Raw genomic sequence first — 19,052 nt, 5'->3', positions numbered from 1 at the left:
ACTGAAAATACCCCTGAGAGGGTTTGTTAACATGGGGGCCAAAATTAAACCAACGCCGAGGCACCAAGTGAGAACTAAGGCAGAGAACAGCGCAGTGGCCTCGGAGCTGCTTTCTGCTCCGAGCTACAGCATGAGCTGACCCTTCAGCTGCTGCAGATCACGGCAGCACCGTCTTCCTCGAGGCCCTGCCAATTTACGTCATCTGAGAATCCGGCCCAAATTCAGGCAAGTCATTTCCAAAAACCCGATGTTTCACTGTCATGAAAATGTCACCATTTATTTCCCAGCTCTCCGCAATGCTGGGAGATCGAGCCTGCCCGCAACCCTGCTCTGCGTAAAAGGGCAGGAGAATTTCCCAGCACCAGGAAAAATGCGCTGCTCTGTCATTCCTCCCTGTTGGATGCTGCTTGCTCCTTGAGGGAAGCGGGTTTCCAGCAGGACTTAGTGATTTTATACACTTTGATTTGCAAAGCTGCCTCTTTGTGCTGCTCAGGGAGTGATTCCTCCCCCTTGCCTGCCCCAGACCTCTCCTGCCACAGCACTGGAGGGGGTCAGGGCTGAGTCCCCGATGATGGGAGCTCAGCTCAGCTCAGCTCCATGACCTCCCTAAGCCTGGACACCCCAAGAACAGGGAACCCCATGTCTGGTAGGAACCCCAGTCAGAGCACTGGGGTCCTTCAGAGCAGATGGTCCAGCTGAAGGACAACAGTTCCATACAGAGCACAGCTCTCATCTTGTCTGGGCAGCTCTTGTCCCTTCCCCTGGGCAGCCAGTGCCCCATGGAGAGGCTCAGAGGAGCATCTCTTCCCACCAGAGCTGAAAGTCTTTAGCTGAGACTCCTGATGTGGATGGTGCATAACAAAAAAGTCTAAATACGTGCTGTTGCCAAAATGCAACCCAGAAGCAGGAGAAGGGGGGCAGGAGAAGCTCAGCAGTGTGTGGGCAGCTGCTGGCCCTGAGCATCCTGGGGTTCTGTCCCTATGGGCTGGGCAGGAGCTGGCGGAGCAGGTCGATGACGAGGGACACTGGCTGCACGGTGTCGTACTCTGCGAACAGGTGACAGAGGTTCTCCGAGTCTGTCTGGCTTTTGGCCACGAACCCGAAGATTCTTTGAGAAAGGAGAGAGGCTTATTCAGTTTGCATCCAGGAATCTGAAGGAATGGGCTGAAACCAGCCCCAGTCACAAAGCCAAATCCCAGTTCCAGCAATTCCACCTTGGCCCGCTCCCCAATCACGTTTCCTTGGAAGCCAAGCAGCCGGGAGGAGCGTTTTTGGCAAGGCTTCCCCAGCTGTGAAAAGATTCTTGAGCACAAGGTAGAGCCAGATATAAACTCACTTCCTGAGCCCAGCACAAGTCTCTGGGAAGGCTGTGGGATTTGGATGGGGGGTTCTGCACGAGGTGATGTGGAGAACTGGGCTCAGCCAAACCTCTCATCCAAACCTACAGAGCAAACCCCCCCTAACACTTCACCCATCAGTCCCACGTCTCATCCTGCCACCATGGTAACTTCTATCCTCATTTTTAAGCTGATTCTTTGCTGCTCTGCAATGCAGCCACTTTCCAAAGCAGCATCATTCCCCGGGATTCCAGCCCCCCACTCCATGCGGGAGGTCCCTGCTCTTACCTGGAGGACTTGCAGTACTTCTGCCACCTGGGGGAAGAACAGAATTGGAGTTGCTCAAAGGCTGATGTTTAACTCATTCCATCAGCTGCAAAGCCAAGGGTTATGTTTAGATCCACCCCAGCATGGTGCGCCCAGGGCAGTTTTATGGGATTTGGGATTTGAAGTGGTGCAGAAGCATTGGGAAGCACAGGGAAGGGAGCAAAGCAGGTGGCTCCAACAGGCACAGCTGGCCAAAACTTACTTTCTGTTCTCAGGGTCCATCCCACAGAACCTGATGGCAGCCAAGGGGTAGTGTCGCCTGAAAAACACCCTGGAAGAGGAGAGGGAATTGTTAGGAAAGGGAAGGGCCTGGGCAAGGACACAAATTTGCAAATCCAAGCCTTGTTGTGCTTGGGGGGGAATGAGGGTCTCAAAGCACCCCAAAATCCCAACCCTGGGTGCAGCTGGTTCCTGCATCCCACCCCTGTGACGCCACCACACACAGCACCATGTGTAACAAGGGGTCAAGTCCATCCCTGCATCCTGACACGGGCTTGTCCAACCAGGGCAGGTTTTCCTGAGGCTGGGAGGCGAGGAGGGAGCTGCCTCTCCATGAACCCCCCTGGGCCACCCCCTTGGTCCATCCTGGGCTCTTACTTCCTCTGGACGTCGGTCAGCGTGACGCCCTGCTCCGTCACCCTGAAGTGCACCAGGGTGGGAGTGGGCAGCGTCTCCAGCTCCAAGGTGCAGGAGATGCCTTTCAGGATGGCTGGGGCTCCCGTCAGCGTCTCCACGTTCACCGAGTTGAGGTACAGGACGTTGCACACTGCAAGGACAGCACAGGGCCCGGCTCAGCACGGATGTGACACGGGCCAGACCCAGGGCTGGGTCCCAGGGGTCATCCTGCAGATCCTTCACACGGACCCGGGTCAGGTTTGTTTTGACGAAAATTAAAAGATTTGGTGACTCAGAAATTCTTTGCTAATTTAGTTTGGTTTACTTTAATTCTTTGCACTAATTGTTGTAAAAGTCAAAGTATTTAATTTCCCATTTCTAAATGTCACATTTGCTGGGTTTTTTTTTCTGTTTATTACATATTTCCTTTAATGAAAAGCAGAAATACCCCAAGCCAATGAAGGGCTGAAGGCCAACCTAAAACATGACATTTCAGGCTGATTGAGCTGTTTAAAGGGCTGTTCTGGGTCAAACTAAACTTTCCAACTTGCCAACTGATTTCTCAGAGTTTCCAGCAAAACAAAGCAGTCCCCAGCTCCCCAGCCTGCGTTGTGACCCGTCCATGCGGTCTCCTGCCTTTCATTCTTTGCCCTCACCTGGAGCCCACCCGGGCTGAGGTGCACAGACCCTTCCCCATCCTGCTCTGTCACTGCCACGTGTGCCCCATAAGGTCCCTCAGCAATTTAACCAGCCCCTGCCTGCCCATCCCTCTCCTAAAGCTCCTGCTGTTCCACCCCCATTGAAGACCATCAGGAAAGAGGCTTAAAACTCAAGAAATGTTTAAAACTGTGGAAACTGGGTGTCTTTTATCAGCCTCATGGCCTCAAGAACTGTGTTTTCAAGCATCTTGAGGACCCAAAGTCTTCTTTCCTTAAAAATATCAGGTTCCCTTGCAGGGAAAAATCTGCAGAAATCCTGCAGATATCTCCAGCTCCACAGGGAAGCTGGAGGGGGATGTCACACCAGTGCCCACCACGGCACAGGAGTGAGCTGCTGCTGTCATGGTGTGCCCAGGGCTCCAGCTCTTGCCAGCTGGGCTGTCCCCAGGGCCAGCAGCCGGCTCCTGTCCTCACCTGCAGTTTTCCTAGCCAGGCACAGAGCAGATTCGGGAGCGTAGTCAGGGCTGTCCTCTCCATCAGCGAGATCTGCACAAAGGACAAGCAGGAGCAGTGATGCCACAGGCCAGGCTGTGCTGGTCACCTCTTTGGCTGTTCCTTATCTCACAAGAGGCTCAAAGGCCCAGGACCACTCTAATTGCAGGGGTTTAGAGCAGTAATTAACTTAATTGTCCTTCATTTCCCTGTTCTGGCTCTGTTCACCTCTGATCTCCCACTCCGACTTCCTTTGCCCTCTCTCCATCCCCAGCAGAAGGGAGTCACTGCTGTCCCATCCCCAGGTCAGCTCTGCAGGTCCCTGCTCCACCTGCAGCCAGGGGAGCAGCTCCTCGCAGGCCCCTGGGGGGCTCAGTCCCCTCCCCACAGCAGGACCGTGCTGGGCGCTCGGAGCATCCCTCCTGTCCCATCACTTACCTCGGGTGGGGATGCTGAGCTTGCAGGGCAGCGCCAGCGGGGTGATGGAGTGCTGGTAGACGAAGGCAGAGAGGCTCCCTGCAATAAGAACCGTGAGTAAGGAGGGTGCTGCTGCCTGAATCCACCCCCCCTCCCACCATCTCCACCCTGCGAGTGTCCCAGGGAGCTCATGCTCCTGCTTTGGAGCCACTGCCATGGTCCCACTGTCAGGGAAGCATGGGCAGGACCAGGGGCTGGGAGGTTCCTGTGCTGGCAGGTGTGCAACACATTCACCTGGTCCTGCCTGGTGCTTCCAGGGGCTTTGGAAACAGCTCCTGGGGCTGCCAGGGCTGCTGTGGGCAACAGCACCGTCCTTACCAAAATACAGCTCTTCGCTGGCACCTTTCAGGTGAACCCCTTTGGTGGAGGACTCGATTAGGAAGTGTCGGATGAGGTCACTGCTCTCCTCACCTGCAAGAGGGACCATAATCAGTGTCAGCATCGGCCCCAGTGCCACTGTGTCACCCCTGCCCACCCCAGAGTCCTGTCGCAGGGCATCACAGGAGTTGCTCTGCGCTGCCATTGCACTGCCAGCCCCTGTGAGAGGTGGAATGGGCACCCACAGACTCGCTGCCAGCATCTCCCACACGCCAGAGTCCTGCAGCTTCTCACCTGGCTTTAGTTTGAGTAATTTCAGTTAAACCCTTGAAGCAGCCCCCCCGTTTGCCCCCCATACCTGTCTGGCTGCCAGATGGAGAGCCAGGAACCTTCATGGCCAGTCCGAAGGAGCCCCGGTACGAGGTGCTGTCCCGCACGACGAACGCGCCTGGCTCCTTGTCCCTCAGCAGCTGGATTGCTGTCAGGGCACAGGGAGGGGCTCAGCCAAACACAACAGGTGGGGTCTCCCCACGCTGTGCCCTGGTGCTCTGCAGGGAGTCTCTCCTTGGCAGCAGCAGGAAAAGCTCTGGAGCGTGTGCCAAGGACAAGCACATCCCTTGTGTGGCACCAACTGCAGCGTCCCTGCAGGGCCCTGGCTTGGTCCCATGGATCCCTGCACTCCCCAGGACACTCAGCCCCTGCCCAGGCCACGATGTGTGACAGTCAGGAGAAGTTTTGCTGGACTTGGAGGACACAGAGGGGCCGTGGCACAGCCCTTGTTTTTGAGCCGCCCCACTCAACCTGTGAGAGGGTCTCTCCACACCCATCAGCCCCCAGCAGGCTTTGATTTGCCCCCATTGAGTCCCCCCAGGGACACGGGAGAACTCTGGGGACAGAACAGAACCCGAGGGGGGGTCACACCCACAGAGCCTTCCCTGCCTCACCTCGGTCCCTGCTGATGCTTGGCTTGAACCAGTATTTCGATGTGTCCATCACAAACTTCATGGTGGGCTGCCCAGCCGTGGGGGAACCTGCAAGAGACCACAGGATGTCAAGGCCAGCAGGAACCTGAAGGACCTCCACAGATGCCAGAGCCCCGCAAAGACGTTTCTCAGTCTGGCCAGTGCTGAAGGTTTTTCAATCCTTTTGAATCCTTTCCTCCCCACTCCTCAGAATAGCTCATTCTCCATGTAATTATCTCTCTTGGCAGGCTGTGATGTAGTGCAGAGAGGGTCACATGGAATCCCCTGGCAGTGCCAGCCTGCCCAGCCCTGCACAATCCACTGGACCATGGGATTTACACCAGGATCTGACCCACACACCCTCTTGCTATTCCCATAAGGGTGCCAATTAAAACCCTCTGCCCCGAGAGCTGCCTCTGCTCATCTCCTCCAGAGAACAATAGCCCCAGTGTTTGCCCTTGAATGAGGGACCTTGTGAACCCTGGTACCTTTTGGTGTCCTCAGAGCAAATGAGAACCCCAACCCCTCCTCCCAACCCGCTCTGGGTCTGCAAACAAGCAGGACAGGACAGAATGATGTTTCTCATTCTCAGGTACTATAAATAGGTGCATCTGCATCTCTTCGAGGGAGCAGAGCATTCCTGTCTGCTGAGCCCATGCCACAGGACACCGGTGGGCAGAAGGCTGTGGCTAATCCAGGGTCACCAGCCATGAGCTGGACACCACCTGGACCACAGGGAGACACAGCAAGGAGCTCCAGCAAGGACCTCTCATCCTCTGTGTCTATAATCCACAGCTAAACCAGAGGGAAAATGGGGTTCGCTCCCCCTTTCCCTGCAGCTTTTGGGGTCTGCAGCTCCTCCCCGCCCTGCCCCATGACTCACTGTCTGAGAGGCAGCTGAGTGCTGGTGCTGACAATGTGTTGTTCAGGCCACCAAGCCTTGAGGCCGGGCTGCAGCCAAGCAGGGGGGGCTGCGTGGCAGAGCTGGGGGGGGCTTTGGCCAGCTGGGGGGGTCCATCTCCTTGTTCCAGGCACCCGTTCACCAGCAGCACCGGGATGTCGGCCGTGGAGGTGAGGATGGAGGGGGGGCAGCTGCTGGCCTGGCCCTTCTGGACCAGGCAGGTGCCTGCCCTGGGTTGTGAGGGGCTCTGACCAAGAGCTTCCCTGGAGTGGGACACGATGCCAGAGGAAGGGGAGCAGGGGCTGCCCAGGGAGCTGCCGGGGGACGAGCAGGCAGCGGCCGAAGCATCCGAGTCCTCGTGGAGCGAGTGGGTGCTGCTGCAGGAGGGAGACAGAGCAGAGATCAGGGGGTTGTTCATACACAGAGACCACCCCAGCAACTGCACCAGCCCTGCAGGGCATCACCTCCCAGCCAAGGAATGAGGGACTTGAGTTACTGCCCTGTGCCCCTTCCACCAGGCACAGGTGGCATTTACCTGCCCAGGATGTAGCTGGTGTCAGAGCCAGGGCTCGTGGAGAGCTGGGACACCCAGCTGCCCCTCTGCCGGCCCCTCAACACGTGCACGGGCTTCAGCAGATTGTCAGCGCCTGGGGAGGTGCCGAGGGCCCCGAGGCTGTAGGAGATGGTGTCCGTGTGTCCTGCCAGGCACTGCTGGGGCGCGCTGGTGCTCTCGGGTGCTTTGCTACAGCTCAGGGCTGCCGACTGGGGGCTCGAGGGTCCGGGTGGGCTTGAGAAAACCACGCTGTCACTGGTGCTGTATTTGCCTCCGAGTGCCCCTTTTTGGGGCAGGAAGCTGTTGGTCTGTGGGGACCTGGAGAAGGGAGTGCCCGAAGGGCTGGGGGAGCCCTGTGGCACGTCGGGCCCTGTGGCTCTGCCTGGTGTCAGCTCTATGTACTTGATGTCTGCAGGGAGAGAGAGGAGGTCATGAAGGATCTGGTGTGCAAGCTGGGTTCCCTAGCAAAGCTCCGTGAGGAACCCGTGTCTGTTCTTCCTGCTGTGAATTATGGCTCCCGCTCTGCAGGGCTGGGGGTCCAGCACTACTCTTTGTTGAGACCCTGTGAGGGCTGATTCCTCACGGATCCCAAGATGCAGTGACTCCCCCAGTGCTGGCAGGCTCCCAGGGAAGGGGGTTACGTGCGGTCATGTCTGGCTGCTCAGACCCCCCTCGCCAGCATTACCCAGCCAGGACCTGCCAAGACCTGCAGCTAGAGGCGGGTGTTCCCTCCAGCAGCTGCTCTGTTTGTACTCGACTCAAGAGAAAAACATCTGGCTGCTCCCCCTGGGATGATGTCAGGTTCAGAGGGTGGCCCTGCACACCCTGGGAGGGGACTGGGCAGAGGAGCAGGGGGATGTCACCCAGCCCCAGGTGCAGCTGGACTTCCGTCCACACTGTGGCAGTGAGGCAGAGGAAATCCACGTGGTACAGGGGCAGTTACAACACTCTTGGTGTCCACTACAGGACCAGCCATGCTGGCAGCAAGCACAGACCTGGGCAGGGGCTGGCTGCTCCCTCCTCCTTTCTCCCACCCTGCACAAATCTCTCTAGAGAAGTAACTTCCAAGGCAGTTTCTGCGCCTGTGTCCTACTGTGGGATTCTTCCTTCTCTTCCATTCGTGCTCAGAGCCAGGCATCTCCAGCCCCTCCACGTGCCATTAGTGACAGGGGAACATACCTGACAGAGCATCTCTTATCCAAGACCCTCAGTGGAACCTCATGAGCAGGACCAGGGGTGCCTGATGCATGTCAGGTCCTGGCTTCCTTGGACTAAGCCAGCATTTCTGGCTGAGCTGGAAGAGGCCTTTTAGCAAGAGACAGACTCGACTGGAGCACTTGCAGTGACGGCAGATTCATCACATCCCAGAGAAGCTGCTCCGGTGGTTAATCACCCCAGTGCCAGAGGTGTGCACCTCCCTTCCAGCCTGGACATGCCCAGCTTTGCTTTCAGTGCCTGGTTCTTGCCCTGCCATGGAGTTCAGGAAAGTTCCTTTTCTCAAAGGTGTTCCTTGGAGAGGGAAAATCCTTTTTGCTGCAGCAAAGACAAACTGCTCTGACAGCCCTGAGCTCCCTGGCCAGGGTGTGACAGGTCCTGACAGACCTGCTGTGCGGGAGCTGCTGGCCCTGGCTACTGCAAGGAACAGCCAGAGCTCTGGGGCACGGAGCTGGATGAGCAGGAAAAGCACGGGTCTGTACAGAAGTTACTCCCTGAGCCCCTTCTCTGTGCCAATCCAGCACGGGATTGGATAAACATGGCCAGCCATGAGCACCAGGGAGGCGCTGGGTGAGCCAGGAGGGCTGGTGCCCAGTGGGGATGCAGCTGGACCATGGCAGGACAGAGCCAGAGCCTTCCCACCAGCAGCTCCTCCAGTGCCTGGCCTCGGAGTGGCTCCACGGCCACGTGTCCTGGTATCAGTGCAGCGAGCTCCTGGCCGGATGCTTTTGTCAATGTCTCCTCAAAAGGAGAAAGAAACGGGGATTTTAATTTTCCTTTAAAGAACTGACAAGCATCTGTGCACCGGGCTCATGAGGCCTTTTACCTCCTACTTCTCTGCCTTTGCTCCTCTTATCACCTGTGGTTAAACCTCAAATATTTGCTCAAGACCTTGGCAAGTTTTCCAGCACCAAGGAGTGGCAAAAGTGCCGCAGTCACAGAGCCCAGATGTCACGCAAGCTGAGATCCGAGAACTCCTTTCTCCTCTCCTCTAGGAATGAGCAGGATCCAGAGGGAACTGTGACTCTCAGGAACAGGTCTCCTGTTGCTGCAGCATTTCATAAAATCATAGAATATGCTGAGTTGGAAGGGACCCATCAGGACTGAGTGCCATGTTTAAAGCTTCCTCATGGTCTTCCCCAGAAAAGACAAGAACAGGCCCCTCTTGCCTCTCTGGGCACCATCAGTCCCTGCCACCCTCACATCAGGGCACAGGTTGCAGGGCTGGAGCAGGAGGAAGTGAGTGAACAGGGACGCTGCACTGTGGGAGGAAGTTTGTGTAAAAACCAAGAGCTAAGAAAAGAAAATGAAAGCTGAAGTGAGGCTTTTCCCACTGAATTCGTGGCCAGCTTTCCAGAAGTTCAGTTTCACACTTGGAGCCAGACTCTCCAAACCACTAGCACGTTACCTGTGGAGCTGCTTGGGGCTCCAGCCCCTGAGCGATGCCTGAAGGGGGGCAGTGGAATGGGTCAGGCACTGAGCAGCCTGAGCTGAATCTGCACTTTGTCACAGCATTTTATCTGCAAGGCCACCCTGTCCACCCCAGCGGGAAGCAGAGACACTGTCTGCTCTGGAACTGCCTGGCTCCTGCAGCGCTGCTGCCCTGCTGCAGGCCAGGACCCTCACACCCACCTCGTCCTTCCCCAGCCCTGCCATCCTCATGTTTGCATGTGGACTCAGGGAGAAATGAATTTTTTTCTTGCCTTTAACATCCTCACATTTGACCTTCCTGGAAAGAGGCCTGGGGACAGAGTGCCAAGGTATTTCCGTGTGTAAAGACAGGGACGGGCAATAGGGCTTTTGGGAAGCAGTGAGACTTGAGGCACCTGAACCACCCTAGACCTGTCCTGTCAGTGTCAGCTCCCCTTGTGCTGGGGCTGCCCTGTGCACAGGGTACTGAACACCTAAATGAGCAGAAGAGCCCATGCAGGAATACTTGGATCAGGAGCAGCTGCCAGATCAGAGCTTGGATTGCAGAGATGACAGGGAAGAGTTGCACAAGGGTTCACGTAAGGCACTCGTGAGCAGAGACAGGGCTGGTATGTGCTGCTGGTGCCTTGCCTATGCCAGGTATGCTGCCCGAGGAGTGCACAAGCCCTGGAAAAAGAATTTCCCTGGCGAAAGAATTGGGAACACTTAAATGAGATGGTTGTGCAACACTTGATACCTTAGCCCAGGGCTCTGGAAATCTGGCTGCAAATCCATGTGCTCCCACAGGTCAAGTGTGACCATGGGAAAGGCTCTGCTGCGCTTGAGGGGAGCAGGGTGCTCACATGGCACCCAGAGCCCAGGGCCAGTCACTGGTCATGACAACTAGGATTAGAAGTTTTCCAAGAGCTGCAAGTCCCATTTGTAATGAGAATTATTTTCTCCAAACACAGGGAAACGAATATCAGGTAGAACTAAAGGCTGTTTTCCCTGTTCCCATCTGGATCTCTTTGAGCTGGCTGGACAGGAGACATGTTAACAGTGATCAGAACAGGGCCATGGAAGCACCAGAGTTAGGCAGAGCTTCGATACGCAGCCTGTCCTGCTCCTTCACGTGGAACCGTGATGTCAGGAAACAGTTCCCCACGCTGATCCCGCTGGGGACAGTGAGGAATGTCCCTGATGCCCATTTCCAGCCTCCCCAGGACCTTGTGTGGGTCCAGGGGGCAGGTGTGTGCCCGACCCCTCTGCCCCAGGCTCTGGCAGAGGGTTTTCACGGGAGCCTCGCTGGCTCCACAGCCCAAGCGCTGCCTTTGCCTCACCTATTGCCTCCAGGTCCTGCTTCTTGGTGGCTGCAGTGTCCCCCTGAGCAGCAGGCTGGGCTGCATCCTTCACCGGCCTGCACGGCAGCGGCTGGAAGGTCGGGTCGATTTCTAGGATCATCTGGTTGAGAGTCTCTATGGTTATGTCCAGGGACGGAGACATCGGCTGAGCCTCAGGATCCATGCTGGTGTTCTCCTCCTCCTTTGGCTGGCACGGGGCAGGGGGTCTCTCCAAGGAGGAATTCTGCTGCCCCTTCCCCTGCGTGTGAGCAGCCACATGCTCCGACACGGGCTGGGCTCCGTACGCTCTCCCGCCGGGGAGCAGGCGAGCCTTGGGGTGCACCATGGAGGGGGGGTCAGTCCAGGCCTCTGTGGAGTAGTAGACGTACTTGCCTGGATACCCTGCTGGGTGCAGGCTCTTGCTTTCCTCCGGTGAGGAAATACACACAGTCTGTCCAACACGCAACACGTGGGATTCTATGACCTGTGACATGGTTTGGTTTTCCGGTTTCACAGCTTAGAGGCCAAGGGAAACCTCCTCCTTCTCCTCCTCCTCACCCTCTTCCTCCACCAGGGAGCTTAGACCCCGTCTTCAATCCAGTCTCCAGCGGAATAAGAATCTGAGGAATGCAGAGAGGAGCGGTTACACAGGCATGCCCCGGGCAGGAGCAGACTTCAGCGGAAAAGTCTATAAAAACGGGGATTTGGAGTGAAAGCTGGAATTCAGCTCATATGAAAACAAGTCACCCTGTCCTGCTTTTCCACCCCCTCCAGCCTCTGCTCCTGGTGCCACAGCAGCAGCTGGGCAAGCACATGAAAGACTCATTGGGAGCAGCTTTTCAGGATTCAAAGGCCTAAAACAGAATCCTGCTTTTATTTGCTAATTTTCTGGATTAAGAATGAAATGAAGGCTCTAACAGACTTCCCATGGGACCCTGACCCTCAGGAGCCATCCAAGGGCAGCCAGCAAGCCTGGAGCCCTGCGGGGCAGAGAGCCGGAGCTGCCTGCCAGGGCAGTGTGCTGCAAGTGGGTGTACAGCTAATCCAGGATTTTATTTTCCTGGTACAACACAAGTCTGGAAGCCTGCGGACGTGGCTGTGGCCTCAGTCATGGTGCTGCTCGAGGAATCTGACTGCAGATACATTTTGAATACTCCCTGGCTTCGCTTTAGGAGGAAAGTATTTTTTTATTCCCCATTATAAGCCCCTATGGAATGAAGTCAGCCTCCCTCTGGGGTCTGGGAAAAAGGGCCTTGGAACGCTGTTTGGAGGTGGGGAAGTTGTCCTGCTGCATCAGCAATCAAATGGGGTTCCCCCAGCTGCTGCTCCCCTCCTGCTTGGTGGGAGCTGTCCCTCAGCAGTGCGCTAGCACCGAACTCAGAGGGACCCTCACTGCTTTGGCTTGGGATGAGGACAACAACCCCGTCCCCCTCTACACCCACTGTGGCAGCCAAGCCCGGCATCTCCGTGTGGGGGACATCCAGCACATTCCCTGTGTCAGCACCACACCGTCCTCTCTGGTCCCTGGGGAGGGCATCGCTGGTGGGCACCACGGGGTATCCAGAGATCCAGAATCAAAGGTTTGCTGGCAGGAGTTAATCCCACAGCTCAAGGCTCCCTCTCCACATCCGCGGATTTGGTGCGTGGCACTCACAAACAGAGGGGCACACTTCATAAAATATTTGTCCTGTCCGGCACCAGTCTCCAATGCTGGACTTATTTACTCTCTTATCCTGGGCTGATTAACGATGGAGTCACAGGATTAGGAACGAGACACGTTGCTCCGAGGCAGCCAGTCCCTCAGCCCCGTGGGCTCGGGCAGGAGCTGGGCTGGTGCCCTGAGTCACTGTCTGTAATCGGTGACTAATTGCCCCGCCAGGTGTTGAGAGCAGGTACAGAGGGCGGCTCAAAATAGGGCAGCTGTGTCCTGGATGAGTTACGTAACCCTGGAGAAGCCCCACATCTTGCTAGAGAGACACCCGGGATACCCCGGGCTCATGAAGCGTAGGGAATTAGAAGCAAAACATCGCTGCTGTCTGCTGCTGCTGCTGCTGTCAGCACCCGGCCCCAGGCGAGTCACGGCAAGTAAAGCCCTCTCCGGGGCTTCCGAGAGCCCAGAGGGCTGCAGGAGTGAATAAATACCTCAGCCCCATTTACCTTCCTCCCAGCCCGGCCCCCGCGGTGTATCCTGAGTCTCTGACAGGTTTTAGTTACAGGACTGGCATAGGAATGTCTTGGGAGCAGGGCTGTGCTGCAGGAAGGGAAGCACCTCAGGAGCCTGGATTAGACAGGTCCAAGGCACCTCTGAATTGCTGCTAATTAATCCTAGAGGTGGGAACCTCTGGGAATTTGGGGCTATGCTGTTGGAGCCAGGTCTGCTCCAGTTCTCAGGGCAGATGGACTGAGTCTGGAGCTGGTTATCCCTGTGGAGACCCAGCTGTGAAGGGATCTGTCAGAAACTGGGGGGCAGGTGGGTGTGGGGCTGCAGGTAGTGGGGCCCCTCCTCTGACTGCAGTAGTGCCACAGCCCACGGTGCCCTCCCCGCTGGCTGTGCCATGGCCAGCACGCGGCTCTTCCTTGGCATTTCCAGACCCCAGCCCCAGGGCACAGTGGGTACAGGAGCAGGCTGAGACCCAGCCCCCCTTTCCCACAGCAGCTGGGCTGGCCATGCCAGAGCTCTGCCCACGAAGTGCTTGTCACCTCCAGTCGGGTCACAGCACGGCTCTGCTGCAGGGTGGTCAGAGCCCAGGTCAGGAGATGCCCACCTTGGGAAACCACCCAAGGTCTCCTGCCTTGGGGCACCGTGTGCCGCAACACCACTGGCTCTGCATGAGAAGTGCAGTGCGGTACAAGGCTCGGAGGGAGCATTTGTTAAATATAAAAAGAAGAGTCATTCCAGGTCAAAAACACAAGCGAGATGGAGTGAAAATTGGATTCTCCCCTGGGGAGAAGAACTGCCTGGCTCCAGTCAGCATCCGCAAGACAAGGCTGGTTTTAATTTAAGTAGGTACAGAAATAACGTGCAGGATGCATGAACCAGGGCTGTCGGGGCTTCCAGAAGCATGCACGCAACAGCTTCCCTCCTTTCTTGTACTCCTGCCCTGAGTTTTTGATCTTTCTCATGTGTGATGCTGCCAGAATTAGCCTCCAAACCTCATTTCTCCTCCCTTCCCTTCTCTGGGTTGAAGTGAAAGGTCTCCCAGGCTCCTCACAGGAGTTTTGAGCCACGGCTGAGGGCTCTTCTGCTTGGAGGAGCAAAGGAGAAGGGCTGAGGTGAAGGAGGGGAATCACAGGGTGGCTGCTGGCCACCAGCATGGCACAGCCGTGGGATGGGCAAATGCTGCCCATAGACACCAGGACTTCCAAGAGCCACTGAGAATGGCAGTGTCCCCATGCACAGGCCCAGTGAGGGCTGGGCAGGGTCTGGGTGTGCCCCTCTGGCCAGGGAGAGAAGCCAGGCATGAGCACAGGTAGGAGCCTGTGTCACACACATCCCCACCGTGCCATGAGCAATGCCCTGGGCTCCGTGGCAGCAGCAGAGTGAGCTCTGTGACAGAATCAGGGCAGCCCTGGCAGAAGGAACCCCAGCACTGCAGCCATGCCTGGACAGGCTGGTTCAGCCTTGGCTGGGAGATCTGCTGGCTGTACAGAAATTCCGGGGAAGGAGCTCTGTTGTCTCAGCTAAGTCAAGGCTAGCACAGAAAGAATGGAAATAAGATGGCACAAACACACCCAGACTGGAAATTACAGCGTTTCTGCTACTGGAAGCGGACTGTGGAACACGACTCTCCCTAAGCTGAAGGGGACAAGTCAAAGATTTCAGATGCAGATGGACACTCTTAGAAATGTCCTCAGTGAGGGAGTTGCCTGCTGTACCAGGAGACCCAGCTTGTGGGGCTGGAGCTGCAGCTCAGCCCGGTAGCCCCAGTTCTGCTCCAGCCCAGCTTGGCAGGCAGCTCCCCCTGACAGGAGAAGGAGCTGGGCTCGGGGTGTCGGGACTGGAGCACCCACGTGGGGCAGGAAGTGGGTGCTGAGTTTGGAGGGCTGCAGGGCGCTCCTGGGCGCGGCTGGGAGAAGCCGGGTGCCCTGGAGCCAGGGCTGTGCCGTCACACCCCGGCTCCTCGATAACCGCCCGCCCTTCCCAAACCCGCCGGGCACGGCTCAGCCCCGCGACGCCACATGGGCCGAGCCCGGGGATCCACACGGAGCAAAGTCCCTCCTGCTTCTTCTGCGCGAGTTCAGGGAGCCCGGGGGGATCCCCCAGCCCCTGCGCTGGCACCAGCTCGGGCAGGGTAAGGGCAGAGCTGGCAGCGCTGCCCCGCCGGCAGCTGCACGCTGGGTGTCCCAGCGCGGTTATTTGGAGCTCAGACATACGAGCCGGGACACAGCCTCGCTCCCTGTCTGCGCAGACCCCAAAACAGCTCAGCCAGCTGCCAAGTCTGGTTGTTTTTCCCTGCAACGTGAGCCCTGGGAGCCTCCCGATGACAAGCCTGTTACACATCCCCTCGCCAGGAAGGGCAGAGGGAACTGCTGGGACACCCAGGGTTTCCAGAGCTCGTTGCACACAGTTTAATCACTGCGAGGGCTGCAGGCGACTTGCCTGGATTAGAGGGGCGTGCTGAGGGGGTTGAGGAAAAAAGTTCCCATGGTTATGCTGTGTTTTCCCTGCAGAGCAGGGAGAGCCGCGGTATCACATGGCAGATATTAATATACCCCAGCTCCGGGGCGTTCCAGCACCTGGTGCCCGAGGAGGGGCTGCCCTCCCACACCGGGGGAGAAGGGGTGTCTGTCAGAGCCTCCTCCCTCGCTCAGACACGAGCAATTAGGAATCTCAGCAGCAAGAAGAAGAAGCGTTTATGAAATCTCAGACAGCATCTTGGTATCTGACCAGCCCCCGGAGCCACAGCACAGGGCAGCACCCGCATGACCAGTGCCAGAGCAGGATGTTTTGGTGGGGCAGCGAGAAACCCTCCAGTGCAAGCCGAGAGCGTCCACAGCAGGAGCCACCCACCCCCAGCGACCCCCTCCAATGTGCTGCTTGTTTAGCAACATTTCAGACTTCTGCAAGGGTCTCCAGGGTTTTGGAAGAGGCGGGTTATTAGGAATGTTGAAATCGCTGCTCCAGCAGCTCCCCCTCCCACTGCCTTACAGCCTTTTCCTCTCCTGGGACAGCTCTTTCCCCCCTGGCAAGAGCTTCTCTGGGTACAAGATCAGCACAGAGCCTGGTCCCCATTTCCAAGAGAGGTCCCAGCATAGCCAGGAGAAGTTTTCCCTCCCCTCTCTGTGGGTGAGCAGTTGACATGGGAGGCTCAGGGACAAGAGTGTCTTTAGAACAGGGTGTCTGTCTAAAACTAGGCTAAATTAGCAAATCCTAAGAATGCTTGAGATGAGTTACAGGAACAGACACTAACAAGCTCTTCAGAACACCACCCAGGATATTTCTTCTCTGAGACCATGGGAACATCTCCCTCCATCCCTTGTGGGACTCACTAGGCAGCATTAGACAGAGGAATCTGCAGCATTAAGAGGCTGTTTCCCCACGTTTCAGGGGTGCCAAGGGGAGGGAGAGGATGGGAGCTGCTGCACGGGGGGCTCTGCATACTGCAGGTGTTTCAGAAGGGCCCTGAACGCCTGTGCTGGCCTGGGCACATCCCCTGCAGTGCACAGCCCTGCACCCAGGCCTTGAAACCTTGTGAAGCACCAGAACATGCTTTGAGCTCTTCCCTTGTGTCAAAACAGTAGGGGTGGGACTAGATTCTCTTCCTCCCCTCCTCAGACTCCATTTTCCTCCCAACACATCCACCTACACCAGCACCAGATCCGAGTGCTCCCACCTGGAGCCCTGGCTGCACAGCTTCTGTGCCAGCCTCTTGATGCTCCCTCTCCTCCAACACAAGGATGGAGGCCCAAAACCTGGTTTTGGTTACACAGCATTTTTGTTACCGACCCCATTCCCAGTACTTTGACCTCCCTGACTGTCTGTGGCTTAAGAAGGTTCAGTGGTACCACAACACCCTGAGTAACTCAGAGCCCCACACCTCTGCCCCAAACCTCTGCCTCAGCCACTGACACTTCTGCTCCCATGTGGCACTTTTATTGCCTTGAACTCTCCACAATTCTCACACCACAGCCTCCCACGGGGAGGAAGGAGACACTGGAACTCGCACTGGAACACACAATCCCAGCCACGTCACCTCAGCTGAGCTCGCTTGAGGCAGTGGAGGAAACACGCACTTAGACAAATGCACAGACAACAAACACCACTGGAAATCTTAAGTAGGCTTCAAAAGGGTAAGAAAGGTAATTGCTCATGTCATAAACCCCATGGACTACTGAGAAAACCTCAGAACTTTAGCTGGAGCAATATGCATAATTCCACACCATTGCTCCCAGCATTATCCAGCAGCCTTCCCCACCCTGGATCACCACCGCTCGGTCTATGCCCACCGGCAGCACTGCTGGGGCAGGAACAACCACGTCTTGGCTTATTTGAGATCCCTGCAGCAGATTCCTCCCAAGGCACAAGAATAATCCCCAGCTAAATGCAAAGCAGCAGCAAGAGTAGCAATGGAAGGGAAGAACCGATCCGAGCTGCACACAGCATTAGCATGAGAACTGGAAGAAAAAAAGGACTTGGAAGAGGCATGGCAAAGGCAGAGATGGCCCTGGGAATCAGCACTTGGAGGTACCTGGGCTGCAGCGGCTCGTCCCCACTCCTGCGCGGCTCCGCTGCGGCACCTCCAGCACCTGGAGCTCATAAACCACAAGGGTGAGTCTGTGCAAGGACCGGGTTCTCTGGGAGCTTGGATTTAACGGGAGCCCGGTCCCTCCCACCTGGGCCGAGCTTCGCCGCCCCTCCGTGCCCCGCAGGTGTGGTGCAAGAGGGAAGACCCAGACGCCGCGTTTGGGGTAGGAGCCGGGGCAGCGCAGGGCTGGCGAGGGGCCAGGCTGCCCCCAGAGCACCCGGCACGGCAGGGCTGGAGGCAGAGAGCTGCCAGCCAGGGACGGCTTTCGGCTGGAGAAGAGCAAGGTAACCTCCTTGGGGCAGGTGAGGAGTCAGTGCTAAGGCTGCCAAGGACTGTGCCTGCCCCTGCATCCCCCGGGCAGCAGCAGCCCCTGCCCAGCCCTCAGCCATGGCACTGTCGGTGGGGCAGGGCTGATGGGGACTGTGCTCTCCGAACCTCGGCTGTCAGGTATGACAATAAATGAAGAGGAAACAACAAGCACAGACTCTTCTCTAGCTGGAGCATCGGAGTTGAGTTCCTCCTGCTTCTTTCCAGAGGTACCAGCTGCTCCTGAGTGCTGCAGCCACCACAGACCCATTTCTGGGAGGAGCAGTAGATGAGGGGACAGCCTGTCCTCTGTCACTGCCTCGTGGCAAAGGTGCTGCCTTAAGGAGAGAGATTGGTTCAAAGGGAAAGACGTTATCATCAGTCTGGTTAAAGGGCATCTGTCGCTTTCCAAGGGTCTGCCCACGCCATCATCCCAGGACTGTTATCCCTGGTATCTTACAGGGAGAAGATTTAAAAACATATTGAAAGGTAACCATGTCTCTAACACGTGTTTGCAGTGTCCAGCCCAGAGCAGACAGGCCTGACTGCTGCACTCAGCATTCCCACATTGGGAACAGGGGATAATAAATAACCCCCAAGCATCCTTCTGGATTGCTGTACATTTTGGCTCAAGGGTTTCTTCCACTGTCAGTGGGCACAGAGCCATGGAGCAACTTTTAAAACCATGTCTCTGAAATACCCTTTTTCAAGGAAACTGCCTATTCTGCTGCCCATAAATGCCTTGGGCTCATTGCAGTGTTGCCACACTGTGAAGGGACGCTTTGAAACGTCTGATTTTATCAGGAAATAGGCCATATAAACTCCCTGCCTTAAATTCCTTCATCTCACTTTACAATCTCTCCAACGTTTCATTTATTACCAGCCATTGTTTTTTCCTGTCCTTACATCCCTGGGCAAACAGTGTTACATGGCCAATACAGCCCCTTTCCATCTGCGATGGCTGTGGGATTGCAGTGGGAGTGATTTCCCAGCAGCTTTCCTTTTCCTGGCTGGTAAAATTCACCTGGATGAGGTCCTTGACAGATGGAATTTCTAACCTGGAGGACGTTCAGTATCACACACACATCAGCTTGACTCCAGCTGGGGGGAGCCAATGAGGAGTAACGTTGAGGAACCAGGACCTGCACTGGGTCCCTCAAGCTGAGCATCTTCTCTCTCCTGGGGTGCTCAGGTGGTTATAAAGGGCAGGGAAGCACCAGGGCTGTGGGGAGAGCAAGGGTTTGGCAGTAGAACAAGGTGTCTCCATGCTCTCCTCCCATTGTTTGCAGCCAGCTCTGAGCACACACAGGCTTTGACTCTGTTCACAGCCTTGGGAAGCTCAGCAGGATAAAATCTGTTCAGGGCTAAGCACCTCCTCTGGAAAAATCACCCCA

General features: G+C 56.6%; 1 protein-coding gene across 2 annotated transcripts; it reads right to left on the bottom strand.

The window, feature by feature from the left end:
* Positions 1 to 250: 250 nt before the first annotated feature.
* On the bottom strand, positions 251 to 17,401 carry TNS4 (tensin 4). 2 transcript variants are annotated; one of them, XM_042027930.1, is made up of 13 exons: positions 17,296 to 17,401; positions 10,607 to 11,226; positions 6,624 to 7,050; positions 6,071 to 6,465; positions 5,170 to 5,256; positions 4,584 to 4,703; positions 4,226 to 4,318; positions 3,869 to 3,946; positions 3,413 to 3,484; positions 2,262 to 2,430; positions 1,867 to 1,935; positions 1,626 to 1,652; positions 251 to 1,108 (listed from the first exon to the last, which is right to left on the bottom strand). In XM_042027930.1, exons 2-13 carry the CDS (start codon positions 11,097 to 11,099, stop codon positions 979 to 981), a joined length of 2,160 nt encoding a protein of 719 aa, XP_041883864.1. In that variant the 5' UTR covers positions 11,100 to 11,226; positions 17,296 to 17,401; the 3' UTR covers positions 251 to 978. The 2 variants fall into 2 exon arrangements, with proteins under 2 accessions (XP_041883864.1, XP_041883865.1); XM_042027931.1 differs by having other exon boundaries at positions 6,071 to 6,462.
* Positions 17,402 to 19,052: the final 1,651 nt, after the last annotated feature.

This window comes from Corvus kubaryi, unplaced genomic scaffold, assembly GCF_017639235.1.
Source record: "Corvus kubaryi isolate FWS band 111438036 unplaced genomic scaffold, C.kubaryi_AGA036_p1.0 37301, whole genome shotgun sequence".
Classification (NCBI taxonomy): Eukaryota; Metazoa; Chordata; class Aves; order Passeriformes; family Corvidae; genus Corvus; species Corvus kubaryi.
Note: the sequence above shows the minus strand (reverse complement) of the source record. Positions and strands in the feature narration are given on the sequence as shown.

Coding starts and splice junctions, on each gene's coding strand:
- TNS4 (XM_042027930.1), bottom strand. CDS start 11,099: ATGTCACAGGTCATAGAATCCCACGTGTTGCGTGTTGGACAGACTGTG. Junction 1,653..1,866: donor ATGGACCCTGAGAACAGAAA/GTAAGTTTTGGC, acceptor TTCTTCCCCCAG/GTGGCAGAAGTACTGCAAGT. Junction 1,109..1,625: donor AAGTACTGCAAGTCCTCCAG/GTAAGAGCAGGG, acceptor CCTTTCTCAAAG/AATCTTCGGGTTCGTGGCCA.